The 20,806-nt window shown below is 36.6% G+C and overlaps 1 protein-coding gene across 5 annotated transcripts in view; it reads right to left on the reverse strand.

Moving 5' to 3' along the window:
* The window catches only part of GTDC1 (glycosyltransferase like domain containing 1), a 397,042-nt gene that overhangs the window by 59,279 nt on the left and 316,957 nt on the right, over nt 1-20,806 (reverse strand). For all 5 annotated transcript variants that reach the window (XM_081261471.1, XM_081261473.1, XM_081261470.1 and 2 more), the window contains one exon: nt 9,913-10,263. In XM_081261471.1, coding sequence (XP_081117597.1) covers nt 9,913-10,263 — 351 coding nt within the window. The remainder of the gene's footprint in view (nt 1-9,912; nt 10,264-20,806) is intronic.

Below are 20,806 nucleotides of genomic sequence, written 5' to 3' on the forward strand. Positions count from 1 at the left end.
TAGATGCTGAATTTTGTATTTTACCCATGCTGCCTTAAGTGCCTTGATTTCCCAGTAATGACCTAGTTCTCCTAATGAGGAACATTAACCCCTGGCTGTAGCTGTCCAGGACTTAATTGTCAACTGCAGCTGAAATAGGGGAGTTTGCCGATCAGCAGGTATGCGGTATATTAACTCATGTCATTTCAACCCCTAATAAATAAATCTGTTGCTAAGGCAACAGGAAGATCAGCTCTATCAGTATTCTCCCCTCCCAGTAACCAGCTTCCCCCCGCCTCTTTGGGAGGAAACTGCCTTTCACACCAAGCTTAGTAAAAAAGAAGGAAATTAACTACATGTAACCATAATTAGAAGTAACATCATTTCTCATCTTAGAAACATATCTAAATTAATGAAAAAGGACAGCAAAGACAGAAATGCTTTTGACTAAGATCACGATAAATTATTTCCTTCAACAGGAGATAGGCACTATGAGGGATACATCTGAGTAAGAACAAATCTCAAACATTTCGCCTCTTTGTGTTTCTGAATTTTCCCCTTTTGTTTAACCAACAAATGATGCTAGCCCGAATAGTGCTGAAATAGCTAATTAGCTGCATACCCAATAAAGATGATATGAAGGAAAAAGAAAACCTTACATAATTTATAATAGTTATTGCTATTTTACCTTGGAATTCTTTGGTGTCATTGACTGATTTTAAAAAAAGAAAAATCTGGTCATCAAACCTTAGACTGGGTAGCCTATAAAAACCATAGAATCCCATTCACTTGAGATTTTAAGTAAGAGTTTAAAGAGTGATGTCAATAGATTGCTTTAAAATTATTTAACATCTGCATTATGATGAAGAAGTAGGTGAAAAAATAATCTGCAGAGGGCTGGGGATATAGCTCAGTTGGTAGAATGCCTCACATGCACAAGGCCCTGCGTTCAATCCTCAGCACCAGGGAAAAAAAATCTACAGGGATCTTCCCTTCTGAATTTATTTTTTCAATAATGGAAATTACTTTGGTTTTAACCAGTTTGAGCCTTTCTCCCTTTCAAATACTTCTGTCCTAATGTTAAAATGAATTGTCTGATTTTCACAAAGAACGATCTGTATTTGCAACTGCTATTTTTTTTTTTAAAGAGAGAGTGAGAGAGGGGAGAGAGAGAGAGAGACAGAGAGAATTTTTAATATTTTTATTTTTTAGTTCTCGGCGGACACAACATCTTTGTTGGTATGTGGTGCTGAGGATCGAACCCGGGCCGCATGCATGCCAGGCGAGCGCGCTACCGCTTGAGCCACATCCCCAGCCCTGCAACTGCTATTTTAAAGGCATTTTATAAAGAACTAAAAAGAACCATAGGTTTTCTTAAAAAAAGCAATGCTGATCACATGACCACTTCCACCTGTAATTTTGGAAATTTAACCCCTTTATGTTTCTATTGTCCTCAGCTGGACTCATTGAACAGGTGATAATCAACCACCCTGTAACTCATCAGTGTTAATATTAAGTAACATTGACAAATTATCTCCACATGCCAGGTAGTCTGGCTAGATGCTATTGAAACCTGCTCCCAGTCCAAATAAAATAAAAATGTTTTTGCTTCTATCCTAGAGGACCTTCGGACCTAAAACAACTGACATCATTTAAAACAAGAAATGAGTATGGCTAGGAGGCATGTGGAAAGTGCAAACTCTGTTACATGTTTATGGGGCGCACTGGACAGCACAGTACCCTTGCTGCATGGAAACTCACAGTCAGGGGATTCACACATCACTGGAATTTAAATAAGGGCAGATGTATGAGGAAGAAAAAAATGTTTCAGGAAATCTCTACAGAAATGTAAGAGTAACAGCCATCATGCAAAGATAGAAAATAACCACGAGGGGCCGGGGGGTGGTAGTGGATGCCTGTAGTCCCAGCAACTTAGGAGTTTGAGACAGGAGGATCATAAGTTTAAAGCCACCCTCAGCAACTCAGTGAGGCCCTAAGCAACTTAGTGAGACCCTTTCTCAAAATAAAGAAATAAAATAAAATAAAAAGAGCTGGGCATTGGGAATGTAGCTCAGTGGTGAAGTGTCCCTGGATCAAATCTCCAGTACAAAAATGAAAAAGAGCAACAGGAGGGACATTAGTCCTGAGAGGAAAGAGTGGGTTAATTATAGAAAGGTCAACTGGGATGGTGTGGAGAAAAGCTAAACAGAGAAATCCATTTTAACATACACACGTTAAATGTACGGGACATGAATATGTGTAGCAAATAAATAAATGACATACCCATCCATCCATATATCTACACACCCATCCATATTAGTAACTATCTACTTCTAACTCATCTGCCCCTCATCTGTGATATTAAGTAAAGTCTGGTAAAACAATATGATCAAAATAACGTTGTCAGAAAAGAGACAGGGGTCGTAAATGGTTGAAAATGATTGTCATAAGCATATTAAATTCAAATACCTTCTTTTGCAGTAATTGTTTATGAAGGTAGTCAAGATTAGAGAATGTTTTAAACATCACAGTCAAGAAAGGTAACAAGAGCTTTAGTTTATGATATTCTAGAGATAACAGTCTCATGACAGGTAGAAGATGCTTATGACATAGTGTGCTAGTGTTAAAAACACCTCAAGAGGCAGTGAGAACCTAAATGTTGAATATGTATTTATTTTTTTATATGTTCAATTATTTGGAAAATGACAAGAAACCTAAAAGTGCTATAGTGGAAATTACAAATGGTATTTGGGTAAGACTATTTAAAAAAAAAATTGGCTATGAATTTTTTAGTACTTATTTTCCTAAAACTTAGTCAAAATTCTATAAGAGTCCCATAAATTCATTTAATAGTGCTATTTTAGAGGACAAAATAAACTAGTAGATCATACAGCACCTGGTTAATTTGAGTTGGGTATCTGATTACATTTTTTTCAAAGATTCTAGTACAGTTCTCTAGAGAGCATTTTGTTTTTCAAATGCCAGAGCTCATTTGTAATTCCTTATGTACAATATCAAACAAATGAGCAAACAAACAAAACTTTCCCAAAGAACTTTAGGCAAGAGAATATAACTGAAGAAAACTGATTGAATTGGGAATGATTATAATCAATTAGAATCTGATTATTCATGTGAACTTTGACCAATTGATGGTTAAAAAGAGAACTGGTTAGATGATCCCTTTCAAAGAGCTCTTAGACACTACGCCTAGTAAATCTCAAAACTAGCCACTTTGTATTAAAAGTGGCTAGAGGGCAGCGATTATTTACATGAAAGTTTATGTAACTGTGAAAACGGCTTGTGCTCCTAAAAAAAACATCTATGGAATCATCTTTATTTAGAGGTCGGAACAAGTAAGATGGATGTGCACAGGTCTTTAGTGGCATGCACTGAAAGGCAGGTAGCCAGACCAATGACCATTGTTCCCAGAACTATGATTCTGTGAGGACCATTATTTTTCTTTCAGATAAACAGATTTATACAAAACACTAAAATAGAGCACAGAATATTAGTGTACAAATACTAGCACTTTGACTTTCTGTTCCTGTCTTGGCATGGCACCTGAAGACTGATATCCAAAATTATTCAATCCGAAATTGTTCTATTATAAGCAAATGACCAGTAAAACCTGTAAGATTTGACTACCCATCAACTTTTCTTATGGTATCTCCGCAATGAGAAGACCAAGGTAACTTTGCTTTGACCTTAAAAACAGATTCCAACCATTTAACATGCATCTTTGCAGAAGGCAGTCATCATTCTTTTTTTTTTCACCAAAGTGTATTTTTAAACCTCATTGAGTCAAAGAATGAAAAAAGGGAATTTGTTTAACTACCAAGCATTAAAGCACAATTTTCCATTTTATACCACTTATTTTTAGTTAAAAAGTTTCTAAAAATATAGATGTCAGATTCTTTCAATATTAAGGTACATGTCTCTCTCCAGTGACTCACCTAAGTGTGTTCAAATCTGTTTTTATTTCTCAATGACTGGACTCTGTCCTTTCTAAATTTATATTCGTAACTGTAATCAACTTCACATAAATCAATTTATCAACATTATTTGGAAAATGCTGCAAATACCATAGAGATCCTAAAAAGTCATTCAACTTACAGTGAAAAGCTCTGACAATTTCCCCATAGTCCAAGTGAAGAGGTCATGGTAGGACTCCTAAATGTAGCTACTCTAGTAATTTCAAAATCCTTAACATGCCACATAGCCCATTCCTTTCTAATCTTTCTTAACCAGAATACACACCTCTATAGGGGCCACTCACAGGGTTTTCAGGACCAGAACAGAATTTCAGAGATCATAGATCTCTACCCTGTGGTTTTCTAACTACCTAACCCACATAAAAGCTAATTCTGTTTGGTCTGAGAAAGTTTTCTTATATATGATGGTGGCTTGTTTGCAACCAACTGCTAAATAAAAAACTGAAATACAATATAATATTTTAACATTCAGAAAATGAAATATTTAGTCTCTAGCACTAAAAATTAGGCACTTCCAATGGTGACAGCCATATTTATTTTTTTAAAATACATCTTTTTAGTTGTCAATGGACCTTTATTTTATTTATTTATATGTGGTGCTGAGAATCGAATTCAGTGCCTCACATATGCTAGGCAAGCACTCTACCACTGAGCCACAACCTCAGCCCCCATATTTGTATGTATGTGACTATCAATCACATGTGATATTGGTTTGCAAAGAGTAGTCTAATACTAAGATGTAATTTGCCCTTTTCATTGTTTTGACACATGCCCTGAGAGTGCAAAAGTATTGATGGGTAAAACTCCAGTAGTCTCAGCACAATTAAAGGCAATGGCAGCAAACTGAACTAGAAGACACCGGATTCTTCAATACCTAAACCCTCTGTAAAAGAGAAAAAAAGAAAGGGAACACATCTGTTTCACTTAAGAATGTCCTTGAAGAAGTGGGAAAAATTATTAATTTCATAAAATTCAACCTTTTGTTAGATGTCTTTTAATAGTCTCTGTGATAAAATTTGAAATACATATAATGCACTTTTACTGTATACCAAGATACAATATGGGCTCTCCTAAGGAAAAGTATTGTATAATTGTTGGTACTCTGAGTTAAACTACTGGCCTTTTCCATGAAATACTGAGTTTAATTGAAAGAACTAAAACTATGTTAATAACACTAGAAAATTTGGCAGACATTTTCTCAAATATGAACAATGTGAATCTATTACTACTTCAAGGAAAACAACTAATATATTTGCTGTAATTATAAATTCAAGCTTCTAAGTGACCATTGGAATTTTTGAAAAATTGTACCTACACTATGAGCTTAATAGATTCCCAAGACTCAAAAATGTATGAGACATTTTTGGTGATGTTAACAAATGTGAGTTTTTGAAACTGTATAATGAATTGTGTTAACATTTGAAAGATCTGCGTTATTGAGGAAGCCTATATTCTTTGAATGACCAATGCATGATGCCACAAAATCCATTCAAACTGCAAGTAGCAGAGCTTGAAGAACTCATTGCGTGGTCTCAGACTCCACATTGTGACTAACCTTTTCTTGTGTCATTTCAAAGAAGAATATCAACAGTACAAGAATAGGTCATTAAAACATTCTCTTTTCCAAAGACATCTTTTTGAGAGGAGGATTTCTCCATAAATTTCTATCAAAACAACATATTACAATAGATTGAATACCTAAAGAGATGGAAGAATTCGATTATCTTCCACTTAGGCATTAGATTTACATAAATGTATGATAAGATCACTCTTTGCAGTATTAGATTTTGATTTGGAAAACAGCTATTTTCATAAAAATTCACTTTTTACATTACCATGTACTTAGTTGATTATTGTTTTTTTTAAAAAAATGATTTAATGTAGATTTAAGAACTTTTTCCTAATATTAATTCCTAATACAGTGAATATTAATAGTTACAATACCAATAACAAGAAACCTTAGGTGTCCCACCAAGTTTTAGAAGTGTGAGGAGGGTCTTGAGATGAAAATGTTTTGAGAACAAGGGCAATGAGCTTTTGATGTCTTCTAAGCTTGTGTTCTCTGTCCCTCCATCAGTGTGTCTCTGTGACCATTACAGTTCAGAGAATATTTACATAAAGGTTGGAAACCGCTGCAATGTTACAGTGTTTGTGTAACATTTGGAAAGAAAATAGTTAAAAAATAAGTACTGCAAATTGCAGTGGAGTTTTTACAGGTCTTTCCCTATAAGTCATTTCTATTAAGCGTGCTTTGCTGTAGATGTTTAGAACAAAACATTAAAGACTGGGTAGAAAGGAGAAAACAAATTACTCTGCAGAGAACCCAGCAACTCTGCTAAAATGCTGTCAGTTATTTATCTACTGTCAGCAGAGGTTGCACACTATAATCCTTGACAAGCTCAGATTCAGAAAGACTGAAGAGAGGGGGCAAGCCTTGCATTTAAGGGCCTGTTCTCATGCACAGACATTTTAACACAGATTTAAAGCCAGAATGTATCTTCTAGAAAATGTCACTTTTGATTTTGATACATATCCTAGCAAGGAGGCTCTACATTTGGTTGACTTAGTACAAGATATGTTAGAGGCTAACACTATATTTTAGGCCATTCATGATCCCAGTGTGGAACTAACACAATGAGGTCAGCATCACTTCATTTTTAGAGTTGGCTACCACAACTGTATGATATCATGGGCATATTTTTTATGATAAGGAGGAGGGTTTTATTTTTGTTTTGTTAGGCATTGGTAATGACAGGGTCTTACAACCCTGTTGCCCTCTCCAGTGTCTATTTCTCCTTTATGTTTACAAGGGAAACAACCATTGATGCTTTCTCCTGCCCCCAAAACACCTTCTCTCTGGAAAATGTGCATGGCCAAGGCAAACTTGAAACAGACTGAAGACCTTCCTGCAGGCAACTCCAAGGAAAAGCCCCCTTCAAGCAGGTGAAATCACTTGGAGTACTGACAACAACATGAAAAACAGAAGGCTCAAACTCGTTCTTTTGCAGATGAGTCAAAACCTTGGTCCTTCCAGTGGAAACCCTGGTTTCCTTTAGAATACGATTCACATTGACTGGTCAGTGATGTGATTTCTACCCATACAATCAGGGGTCTAAATAAATGTGTGCTTGTAGCTAGGGATATTTGATGAATGCTGAACCAGAATCTTAATTTTCTAATTCATATTCACCAATTAAAAATAAACTGTATTTTTATGAGCAAATTTACATAAATCAGATGATAAGGCATCTACCACTAAAGGGTAGGAGTTCAGCTCCCAATATTTGCATATATTCTCCTAAAGAAAATATAGGCGTTTTAGATTTTCATTGAAGAGTCTTGCTGCGCTGGAACTCTAATGGGCTTAGAACAGTAAATTTTGAAGAAACTGATTGCTACCCCTGTAGCTAGTAAATGTCTGCCTAGACCCAGTGGCATTTGAAAAAAGTGTTTTATCATAAAATTATCCCAGCAGAGTCCATTCTGCAAGATAACATCATCATCATCATCATCAGTACTCCATGCAGGACCCAACAGCTCTGGCACAATATTGCCAGTCATTTATCTGTTGTCAGCACAGGTTACACACTGTAATCCTTGACTGCCTCGGAATTAGAATGTCTTTGATGTCCCCACAAGAGTTTTTTGCCCGAAGGCTTTACCAATGCTCGGCGGCTCAGTGTTTATTCCTCGTAATCTTCCTCTCATCTCCAGGCTAGCAGTGACAGATGGTTATGGGCACACAATAGTATTAAGAGTTTGATATTTTTTTTATGCTGTGCTCTCTGTACAACAAATAGCTATCAGACGCGGGCCAGAGAGCTGACATGGCTCGCTTAGGTAATGGCAAACAAACAGCTCGGGTTGATGCTTTCTGTCATTTCCCCTCCTAACCCTGCTTGTTTTCATTGTATACTCTCAAAGGTAAACTATATTAACCTTATAGACTGTTATTAAAAAGATATATCTATATGAGCATAAAGTGCTTTTCTTTTCTCTTTTTCTTACTCTTTTGATTATGAAAGTAATACTGCTGACATATTGAACAAATATCGAATGTCAACATAAATTTTTAGTGTGTGATAATATCCCCCTTCATATAGCTGTGTGTCAGGCGGGAACCCGCGGATGATGCATAGCAGTAAATAACCCAAACAAAATTAGTTCTCTTGTCAGCTTCTACCTTGTATGTCCCCAGGCATCAGTAAAATTGACTGCACGCTAGATTTTCAAAATTAGCCCTAATGTTAGCTATGTGTCTGGCAACCTCCAAGTTTCCAATGTTCTACTATATTACCCGTAAGGATGAATGTGTTACTTTTATATTTTGGCATTTACTCTTGCTGATGCGGCTTTTTTCCCTCTTCTCCAAATTAAAAATAATTTAGCTTTAACAATAAGAATGTGCACAAACATAATGCTGCATCTCTTTAAGCAACTAACTTTAGGCAATTAAATTAAATTAAAGCAAAAATATACAAAGGAAGAGAGGGAATTATTCAATTTAATATTGTTAATTTTATTAACATAGCTCTGTCTTATTTTGTGCAAAGTATTGAATAACATGGTTCTCTCACTCTTTCCTCTATATTGCTGTTTTGTAAAAGCAGTCTAGAAATGATTTAATTTAGCATTTTTTATGACAATCCAGAACCAAACTTTTTAGAACTGATTCTCTTGCAATAAATATTCTTTTCAGAGACAACTAAAGATTGGTGTAATAAAAGAACAGGCTGTTCTGAAGGGAGTAAACAAGGTCATGTATTTTACCTTGAAACAGGTTAATCTCATCCACACCCAGTGCATTTTAAACTAACACAAAAGAATACAGAACACTGTTACATTCTAAGTAAAATATGATTTCCAAATAAACGTTATTCCCTTAGAGGGGGTATGCGGGAAGTGTGATGAGGAAAAAACAAATCCAAAAACTCATTCCACATCAACTTTCAATGCCTAAATTTTATGTTCATACATTTAGAATCAAAGACAAAAATCCCTTTAGGTACCAGATGCTGCAGATCAACCGGGAGAGCTTCTGGAGTTTTAATGTGCTGGAAGTCAAATCCTCGGCAAAGGCGCTTTGGCCGGCCGGTGTGCTGTGCTTATTAATTCACCTGCAAACAGTTGCTCTCAGAAAATCGGACCTAATGATCAGGCCAGCAACGCTGCAATAAAGAGACCATAATCTGTGGGGGAAGTGAACTCTAATCAGGCCACATGCAGATTAAACTAACTGGGAGGAATAAAAACTAGATTAAAATGTTCATGCCTAATACCAGAAGATTATCAGGACATTTTACCTCCTTAAATCCTAATTTATAGAAGCCATGGTTAAGTTTATGAGTTTATATTTGGTGGGATTATATGTTGCAGTTGATTTTCCTCTGTTTAGAAAAGATTCGGAAAGACAGTATTTTGCTTAGCAAAATACAGAAGCATTTGGAAGAAAGGAAACTGTTTCAAGTGTACTGATTTATTATGACAAGTAAAACAAAGCCATCCAGTTGAAACTGGTCAAAGTAGTGGTAAATAATGGAAATTGTTCTTGTCTTAACAGTAATACTGCTTTATCAATGTATACAAATGAAACAGTGCTGTGACATCGTTGCGTGTGGGTTTATATAAAATGGTATCCTATTCTTATATGTTGATACTTTGAAACTTCTTGAACAAAATTCAATTTCCTAGAAGTGTCTGGCTACTATTGTTAGTTGAGCAAATCATTGCAAACAATTGTCTGTAATTCAAATTTAATCTAAACACACAATCATTAATGTAAAGATCTTGAGTAGTAGCATGTTGCCACTATATTACTAGTACTACTATGTTAAAATGATTTTTCTAAAGGTATAAAGTCAGCGAATTAATAAATTAATCATCAAAATATATATTCTATTACTAGTTCTACAACTTACTAAATTGGCATGTCTTGACTTACCATCTATGAGGCCAAACAATGTGCAGTGGTCTCTGCTGATCATCAATTCCTCGCAGAGTGTCACAGGTATTAAGAGTCAGATTTTGTTCATTTTCCCCACAATGAGAGCTTGAATCATCAGACCAGTTGGATTGTCTCAAGTCTGGCTTTTGCATCGATGAGTCATCCAGGTTTTCTTGTACAGTATCAAGGTCAAAGTGTTCATTATACTCTGAATTAAAATTCTCCAGTAAATTCTCAGAATCTCCTTGCTCCTGTTGGGAAGGACAGGCCATGGATGGAGCAGAACCGCCATTTCCTTTAAGGCTGAGCATCCTCTTTAAATGGGTTATTTTGTGCTTGGGCATGAATCTGTTACAAAAAGGGAATGCAATATGCTTTTAGTGAAAAAAAAAAGTAAGATTTGTCCCTTACCTTCCCGTAAGGACATGATGATTATGCATAAAACTGAAAAAGATAAAACCAATATAAAAAAAAAATTCTAGAAAAAGAGCAACAAGTATGTGCTACCAAGAAAAGAATCAAAGGTTTCATATTGAACTAGACTGTATTTGAATGGTTTCCAAAGAGTTTCTGCGGCTATGAAACCTACACTGCCCATACATAAAATACAAGATCACAGAGACTGTTACTCCTCCGTCACTCATCTTTCTGGATTTTCATTTTTTTGTCTTCCAATCACCACATAGCTCAGCACTGGGTTTCAACTTGCTTGTTCATTGTCCTACATAAATGTTGGAAACTTCCTTGGTTAACTCTTGCCATTTCTGCTCACATTACTGTTCTGTATTCTTTACCACCTATGAGGCCAGACAATGTGCAGTGCTTGTACAGTAATACTGTTGTATTACGGTAATACTATTGTTGTACAGTAAATACTATTAAACTGATCCTGGCTGATATTTCTTGAAGTATATTCTAATATCTTTTCCATTTTCATTTCTCCCGCATCCCTCCAGAATGCTTTGTCTGGATTCAGAGTTCAATATCTGCTTATTGATAAAAGAATGTAAATAAAATGAAATCTTAAAAATTCTACTATAGCCTAAAATCTGTGAGTCATACATAACAAACACAGGATCTATCTCAAAGGGGTCTCCATAAAATGAGGAATAAACCAAGAATGCATGAACAGAGTTGAAGAGAGATGTGTGAATACCCAACTAACCTATGTTGGAACACACGAGATGCACAATGGACACTTCATTTTTTTTTTAACCTGAGGGGAACAGGAGATTCATCCTGAGTTGGGGGTCAGTAAAGGACTAAAAGGGATTTGACTGAAGGATTTTGCAAATTGGGGAAGTTCTGGATTGAGGGACCAGAGGGATTAAAGGAAATTATGTGCAGGCACATAACTGTTCTGGGAATAATAGGCAACCTAAAAAGAATGGGCTGGAAGCCTGGGGTGGTAGGCCAGGTCAGGCAACCCAGGGCCCCCTCAGGTCCATGTGGAGATTGCTTCTCTTGGGTTGCTAAGTGAAGTCAAGGAGAATATGTGCATTTAGCAGCCAGGTCAGAAAGAAAAACCATAAAAAGAGACTAATAAGCAACATTTGGAAGAGCTGCAAGAGAATTTGGGAGTTATTATCACACTGTGGAAATGAATCAAGAGCGTTCAAAGAATGTATAAAAAGGTGTGTGAGAACCCTGAAGCATATTCCAGCAAGAATTCTGTCCCAGATCATGTGGCTACTCCAGGGGAGTCCCTATGGAGTGGCATTGGCTGAAACCCTTCAAGAGATTAGGGTTTTTGTATGAAAGAGAGTCAGAGATAGGGAATAAGGCAAGAAGGGTGGGGATGCAAGGGTGAACTTTTTAAAATGGGATAGGAGAACTTAGGGATATTCACTTTGGGGACATCTCTAGGGAAGGAAGCTTTTCTCTTCTGGGGAAGAGAAAGAAAAGCCTTGCAAGATGGAAGTAGAAAAATGTAATGTTTGTGGTTAATGGTATGTATGGGGAAATGTGGGGTCTTGTAAAAAAATAAACCTAGCTTTCGTGAAAGCTGGAGAAGAGAAAAATGATGCAAAGAAAGAAAGAAAGAAAGAAAGTTTCAGTTGGAAGATGTGGAAAGTCAGGAGTGTCATTAAAGCCCTGGGTCAGGTGTTCATTTGAAGTAAGGTGAATACAGGTAGAAATAGGGTTGAAGATGCCAACTGAGATCAGTTACTGTGTTTATGAGGAGAGGGTGTTAACTAGGGCTGAAAGGACTGCTGATGGGTAAGACTAGGGAACAGTGTAGAACCAGGTGAGGTGGACACAAAGTCATTGGCTGCATGTAGTATGCTATGTACATTCCAGATTCAGAAAGCTTGCCTAGGAGTTTCTACACTTGTTTTATAAAACACTTTTAACATCTATTCTGATTTCAAATAGTTGGAGAAAAAAATCATCTGAATATATACAAACCCTCAGCAATAGATGCTTGTATACAGATAAATAAAATACAAAATGGCCCTAATCTTAAATATGCCATAATAAAATAATAAACTTTTGATTTAAAATGGGAAGAATATTGGATGTGGGGCTGCATGCTCATAGTCCCAGATACTTGGGAGGCTAAGTCAAGAGGACCCCTTGAGCCTAGGAGTTTGAAGCTAATCTGGGCAATATAGTGAGACCTGGACTTAATAAAAAAATAAAAATTAAAAATAAAATGGACATTTACAGATTGCAGTTTTTGATATCACAGGTCCAAAATTATTACAGGAGATTTCTTTCTGAAATAAATTAAAAATACTGAAAATATGGAGGGGGGGGGCCTAAAGAACTAAAAAACCAACTTCCCCAAGTTCTAATTGATTACCACAGTAAACTTAAAAAAAAATGACAATGACTAACACCTTCACCTTCTGCCAAACAAACAGGACAAATGGTAAGAGAAGAAACATTTGTACATACCTGGAAAACAATGTGAAACAAGCAAAGTAACCTATTTGTTTGTTAGATAAAGAATGCCAAGCAAGCTTAAAATGGATTTTTAACAGAATTACAAAGTTATTCCATAAGGATTCACAATGAAAAAAAAAAATCAATGGGCAGTGAGACAACATATCTTCATTTTAGAAAGCAGTACCATGACCCATCATACAAATCCATTTGTATTGGACAGCATATAAGCAAAACTGCAAATTAAAAGAGACTGGGGATTGGCTGAAGGGTTGTAAACAACGGAAACTGAGGACTGACAGGGAATCTAGCTGTGGGCAAGGTGCTAGCCCTGCCTTTTTTTTTTTTTTTTTAACTTTTTAGCTCTGCTTTTATTCAACACGTTTCCTAAGTGTTCTCAAGGATGACGAGAATCCCATGTTAACACAGATTGCAGATGACTGACTTAATAGGTAGTAGTGAATGAGGACATGGAAGGATGTGGAATATAAATAGGAACAGGAATCAAAACAGCTTACAGATCCAATGAAATTGAAAAAAAAAATAGAATAAACCTTGAAAGCAGGCAGGCCACTGGAAAAACACCACTTAGATCCTCCCCAAGTTTGACAAGTGCTGATTTCACTCAGCAAGCTGATGCCCCTTGTTCTGGATCCTGTTGAGGAGGAAAGGAAGACGGTGTCTGTAGAACAGAACACTGTGTGAATGCTGATTCCATCGGGGGCACCTGAGAACTGGATCTGTTTGAAAATTAGAGAGTTCTTAGAAGAGCAATAATGATGATTAAGGCAACGGAAGAATTGATTTATGAGGACAGATTAAAGGAGCTAAATATGAATAGCCTGGTGAAGTGACAACTAGAGGGGTATATAATAGGAGTCTCCAAGGAAAAAGAATAATTACTTAGCCTGGTACAAGGGGGTATAACTAGGAGTAATGAGATGAAATTAAGAATGGGAAAATTTAAGCTGAATTTCAAGAAAAACTCCCTGACGGTATAATTTATTAGCCCATGGAATTAATTCCCTATGGAAATAGTATGGCTAGGGAAACTTAATAATGGAACTGGACAAAATACCAATAAATAATATAGATAACAATCCAGTACTTGAAAGAAGATAATTGCAAGCTATGTTTCCCTTGTATACAGTATCTTTTCATATTTTTTCTTTAATAGTCTATTTATTATAGTGATTGTCACCAAAAAAAGTATTTAGGCAATTAGCTGAATCTAACAGGATATCTCCTTTAGTTGTGGGAAGTTAAAAACACTTCAGTTTTCACATACTCCACAGCAACAATGAAGACAGAAACCGAAACAGTTTATTTAGTACTTTATTTCAATAGAACTGGCCTTGAAGGAGGCTGGACAAATGTATTAATATTTCTAAAAACAAAACAACCCTTATTCGACATCCCACACAAAGTCTATTCTGATCCTCTGTTCCATGAAACTCATATTTTCATAGACATGTTTAATACAAACAATTTATTGCCATAATAGAAATCAAAAAAACTTTATTTCGGCTTTTCTAAATGTAGCTCTATGGTCAATTACTTCGCATCAATACCAAGATCAAATAGGCATAATGCTAACAAGCAGTTTGCTTAATAATAGTCACCACACTAATTAACCCATCCAGAACATTTTTAATCAGACACTATTTATAATGTACAGTTAAGAGAAGCCTGGCAATAAACTGTTCTCTGCTAAAAAAGAAAATCATACCTAAGTGATGAGGTGAAAGCTGGCTTTTCTACAGAACTGGACAGAATGATAGTACTGTCCTGGCATTAATTCAGTGAAGTGCCTATGCAGTAGGCGCATGTCTGCATACTTCTGTCTCCCCCAGCTCCAACTCTGGTGGAGGTGCTAATGAGAAGAGAAAGGGCTGGAGTAGGGATTATAAGAGTGACAAGAGAAAGGAAAGTGGTGGGTTTCTTTTTAGGGACAATGTCACCTGTGCCATTCACCAATTCCCTACTTTTCTTAAAGAAACGTTACTGCCCAATTTATTCTTAGAGGACCTCTTCCAGTTTCTGAACCTCTCAGAAGCACTATTAGAACCTGTTTCAACTTTTGGGACCATTCTGATCACCAAAAGTCATTTACAATCTAATACTACCCAGGAGACCTCACCTTCAACTTTTCCCAAACAATAGCCAATATAAAAAACAGAAAGATGTTCCCTTCTAACCAGGAGGAGAGGCTTCCTTTCAGACACCTCCTCCCAACTGATGGTCCCCAATAATGGTCCAGAGATACTTCCACAAGCCCCCAGCAGTGTGTTGGCAATGTTTAAGGACACAGCTGGGCCAGGCACAGTGGCACGCACCTGTTATCCTAGCTACTTGGGAGGCTAAATCTCCTGCTTCTGTACATTCAATAAATATTTATTGAATATTTATGGCACATGAAACCTCTCCAAAGAGGTACCTTAGAGTGTCCATAAAGGATACTTTGGAAAGTGCTACCTGAGATTGGAGGAGGTGCAGGTTCTAGGCTAGACTGGCCAACTGATTGAGGACCTTGTCTTAAGGGAGAAAAAAAAGGCTGGGGCATGTGGTTCAGTGGTAGAGCACCCCTAGGTTCAATCCCAGTAGCACAGGGAGAAAAGAGTCATAGCTTAGACTAGTGTTTTCTTGTCTTACATTTACATCATTCCATTCCACCCCCTGAATGTCCACACACAAATCTGGAGCTGGACTTTATAGAAATGACCAAATGGCTTATTAGATCAGCCAGGAAAATACTAGATTTGAGACAAGTTTTAAATGATGCTAAGATAAATGGTAAGGAAATTCCTTCACCACTTTAGCTTATTTCTGCTGAAGTTGAGAGACTAGAGTATATGTGGTCAATTAACAGAGGTAGTTAAGAGGAAGGCACTTGGATTTTAAAGCAAGGAAGACAACCAGACATCCACATTGATTCAGGTGTAGCTGACGAGAATGCCATGGCCGAAATGTATTCATGGCAGGATACACGTTCACAATTGCCTTTCTGAAAGATTTTAAGCACTTAGTATGGTAGGTTCAACCTACAGAACCTCATACATAAATGAGTAAATAAATGCTCATGGATAAAAGTCGAGAAGACAGAGATTATCAATAACCTTTCTTCTTAAAACTGATTTGGAAGACAGCAAGTGATTTTAAAATGATGCGAATTGGCAGATGATTAAAGAGAAAGAGAGCAATGTAGTTGATCAAATGTTATCTCATATCTGAGTCAATGAAGAGACAGGAGGGTGTGAGCAACTGAAATAAGGAAACTGGTCTCCTGTACATGCAGCAGGCAAGGAAAGAGGAAGCCTGTGAAGCTCAGCAGATCTAGAGAGAGCTCAGGTTTCATGTAGGGAGGAGTATGTAGTGTGACCACTGCATTGTTTTTTTTTTTTTTTTTTTTTTTTTTAAAGAGAGAGTGAGAGAGGAGAGAGAGAGAGAGAGAGAGAGAGAGAATTTTTAATATTTATTTTTTTTTAGTTCTTGGCGGACACAACATCTTTGTTGGTATGTGGTGCTGAGGATAGAACCCGGGCCTCACGCATGCCAGGCGAGCGCACTACCGCTTGAGCCACATCCCCAGCCCCTGACCACTGCATTGTTATCTTTCAGGCCAGAGTTCTGCAAGATGTATTTTGTGCAACACTAATTCCACAGGCACATATAGGTATTGTACCACAGAATGCTTTTTAGGAAAACAAGTGCAGAAAATACTGGATTACATAAAATTACAATTCTTCATTATAGAACTTTTTGAAGTATATGCTATAGTATACTATAAACATGCTCATTCATTCATGCTTCTGTACATTAATAAATATTTATTGAATATTTATGGAACATGAAACCTCTCTAAGGTACCAGGGTATGAAAGGCATGGGGCAGATGGGTGGTGGCACATTGTGTGTGGCAGAGATGGAGGAAGGAATGGGAAAATGCATTCTCATGAGAAAACAATGAATGCAAATCAGAGGCCATACACCAATGTGACACAGTAGTAGACAAAAACAAGTCTGAAAGAAATCAGGAAAACCCATGGGGGTCGGAGGAGAGTCAGAAGAAGATATGGTTCAAGGATAATATAGGTGATAGAAAAATATAAGCCACTTTAAAAAAAAGTGATTTCTATGGATTCCTGAACAAAAACCAACTTAAGGAGAAATGAAACAGGAATCAAAAATAAATGTTTCCAAAACTTACTGGAAAGACACATTCAGCCAGTTCAGTGATCTAAGGCCTTGGGTGACTTATAACAAAAACTATTCATTGTTACCAAACAATGTGTTGGAAATTAATTGCAAAATTAACATTTTTAGAATTCAGCCACATAAGCAAATAGCAAAGATAATTAAAAAATCATGTTAGACCACATGTGTCTAATATATCAATTATATGGTAAGCAGATTTATATAAACCTATAAAATATGAAAATAAAAATCTTGATATAACATTCAAATGCATATGCACACACTCACCATACCTCCTGCCATACTACTAAAATAAAGGAACTGCAAGCAAGGAAATCCATCATAATTAAAACTAGATATTTGGAAAACATTCAACAAAAAGATATTTGGAAAACATTAAACAAAAAGATTGACTAATGCTTGGTTGGATGGTTGGAGGAGAGCTTCATGCTCTTCCTCACTGGTGATGGTTCACTGAACTGGCGGCACATGCCTGTGAAGGCAGTTTCAATAAGAACTCCCTGGGGGAGCACTTTTGGAATAACTCAAGTCATAGATGATCCAATCACAAGTTACATGCACCCAGCACAAATGATTTGGAGGAAAAGACATACAATGCCATTGTGGCTGGGTAGGCAGTGTCATTTCGATGTTTAGTGTTTGGTGCCTGAAACAAATTTGGCTTCCATGGCACAAATTTTCAAATCCAACATGCAATGTTGACAGCAATCTGTGAGAGAATAGTAGATAAGCTTGTCTTCCTTACACAATTAACTATTTGTGACAAGATAAGAAAACAGGATCCATAGGAATTAGCTACAGTTAAAATTAGGAAGAAACCTCTACTTACTGGCCAGAGAAATGCATGCTAAAATGAAAAGAAATCTGTGGTTTTCAGACTGGCCTTATTAGCCATATCTTGTGTCAGAGATGAGGTACTTAGGTAAAGACAGAATTTTCCATTGATGATCCTTAAAAAGAGAAGCTATGGCTTCCTCTCCTCCATTTTAAAGACCTCTTCTGGCAACACCGTGTAAGTGGTTAGTATTATTCATCTTAAACAATTATGCTTTAGTTCCCAATTCTCTCTTAATTTCAAGGGTTTTTGGATTGTATACATTGCTAATTTTACTGCCTACTTATATGAACAGTTTATTTTATTCAATTTTATAAAATTCCATTAGGATGTCCTCCTCCCACACAGAAAAACAGTATCCATGAATGTATGAAAACAACCTACCTTGCATACTGCTAAAGCAAATGTTTACCAAACTTAGAGCCACCCTTGCTAACATTCAGTTCTCACAATTCCCATCCCCCCATCCCCTGCCCAAACCCTCCAAGGCCATAACTAAACTCTCTGTTTTATGTATGTTTTACTCTAATAATTCGACACAGTCAGGCAAAGACATAGCTAAACTGCAAAGAGAGAATCTATTTTTCTATATCCACTTTTTTTTCCCCTGTGGTGCTGGGTATTGAACCCAGGGCCTTGTGCATGCTAGGCAAGCACTCTATCAACTGAGCTATAACCCCTGCCCTCTATATTCATTTTTAAGCAGACTCTACGGCCGTTTCCTTAAGGTCCTTACACTACTTTCTAACTGCCCATGTTACCCCTCTATGTCCCATGGTCATCATGGGTTTCTTGGCAGCCTTTTCATTCCTTTGCTCCTCCATGTAAGATTCATACTTAGGTGGTGGTAAGTCCCTGTGTTGAATCAGTCAAAAATATTCATTCAACAAATATTTAAATTCCTTCTATGTGCAAGGGATTGTACTGTAAGGGTTTACTATGTGTGTAGTGACATTCCATAATGCTTACTTTGGTCTCCTTAACCCTGAAATTGCAAATTATCCATACCATTTTAAAATTAAGATGCATTTTCTGATTTTATCACTCTAATAAACTTTTTTCAAACTTCATAATTTGCTCATCACATTTTTCTATTTAAGATTCAGAAGCCAAGTTTTAAGTGTATCTATCTAGTCACCTCACTTAATTTAACTATGGTACATACATAGGGATAAAAAATTTCCCTAATATGGATTTGAAGCAATCTCTTTCAAGCAAGAGGAAGGAGCTGTTTTGCATATATATATGGGGTTGGGGATGTAGCTCAGAGCACTTGCTTAACATGCACAAGGCCCTGGGTTCTCCTTTTAGGTTGTTTCTTTCTTACATTAATACCAATACCACCACAAGGAGAAGAAAAAAAAAAGCACATGTATATCTACTTTCTTAGAAAGTAAGTATTCCTTCTACTTTGGGAAACTTGCATTTCCTATAGCACTAAGAAAGTACTGATGCAACTCTAACATGGTCTCCAATCATGTGGATGGGAAAATGTATGGTCTGAAGAATGGATGACTTTCTTCCTTCCAAACACACTTGAGAATTCCCCTAGGTCAGTGTTTCCAACTAGACAGTCTCCTTTGGAGGATGGCATGACTTTATTAGATACTGTGGTAGAAAAAATAAGGGTCAAAAGTCCTCAAAAAGAGTATCAGGAAAATAATGGAATACCAGGTACTGCATCTATGTTGGTAGTGACAAAATAGAGATTATAGTAAGACAAAAGTAAGCTGATTATCTAAACTGATGCAAGAATCTGGGGAATAAAAAGTAGAAAATGTTTGCAAATTTTATTCTGAAGCCAAAGTGTTTCTTAAGAAACAACAACAAACAACAACAACAACAACAACAAAACCACTAAAATAGAAAAGAATAGAGAGCTGAATTTTAGGAAATCAATTTTTACTAAAAATTAGTTTGGTTGTGAATAAAGTCACTTAATCTCTCTAGGCCCAAGTTTTCTCCCCTATTCAATGGGGACGAGGCCAGCCCTAGACTTCTCACAGAAGGTGATTCAAACATCTATCAAATCCAATGACTATCTTATTATTAATAGGCAAAATTACATGAAGAGTGAAGCAGGAATCAGAGATGGTGGCACATTCCTATAATACCTGCAACTCATAAGGCTGAGGACAGGGGAATTGAAAGTTTGGGATGGCCTCAGCAATATAAGAAGACCCAACCTCAAAATGAAAATAGAAAGGACTGGGGCTGGGTATAGTGGTGCACACCTGTAACTCCAGCAGCCTCTTGGGAGTTGAGACAGGAGGATCACAGGTTTAAAGCCAGCCTCAACAACTTAGTGAGGCTGTAAGCAAACTAGTGAGACCCTGTCTCCAAATTAAAAATAAAAAAGTCTGGGATTTGGTTCAGTGGTTAAGTGCCCTTGGGTTTAATCCCTGGTACAAACAAAACAAAACAAAACAAAAACAAAAAGGACTGAGGATGTGGCTCAGTGGTAAAGTGCCCCTGGGTTCCTTCAATCCCCATTATAAAAAAAAAAAAAATGAAAAGCAGGGCTTGAGGAATGTTATAAGGATTCAAGTTTAGGGTTCTGCTGTTTTTTATCTGCTTTGGAAAGAAAATCTTTTCTGTTATATGGAAATGATAAAATGATAATATGGTCTTAAAGAATTAAATTTCTATGTTACATGGCATATAATAAAAACTAGTTAATACTGACTAGTATTTTTATCACTGATAATAATGATGAAGATCTTCATTATATTTCAGTGTTATTAAAGAGACTCTCAACATTTTAACCCTTTCATAATGAAGTCTACTTCATAAGCCAGAACCTACTTTGAGATGCATTTTTCTTGTTACTTCTTTTTTTTTAAAGAGAGAGTGAGAGAGGAGAGAGAGAGAGAGAGAGAGAGAGAGAGAGAGAGAGAGAGAGAGAGAGAGAGAGCGAGAGAGAATTTTTTAAAAATATTTATTTATTTTTTTT

Source organism: Spermophilus citellus (assembly GCF_964194105.1).
Source record: "Spermophilus citellus genome assembly, chromosome: 11".
NCBI lineage: Eukaryota > Metazoa > Chordata > Mammalia > Rodentia > Sciuridae > Spermophilus > Spermophilus citellus.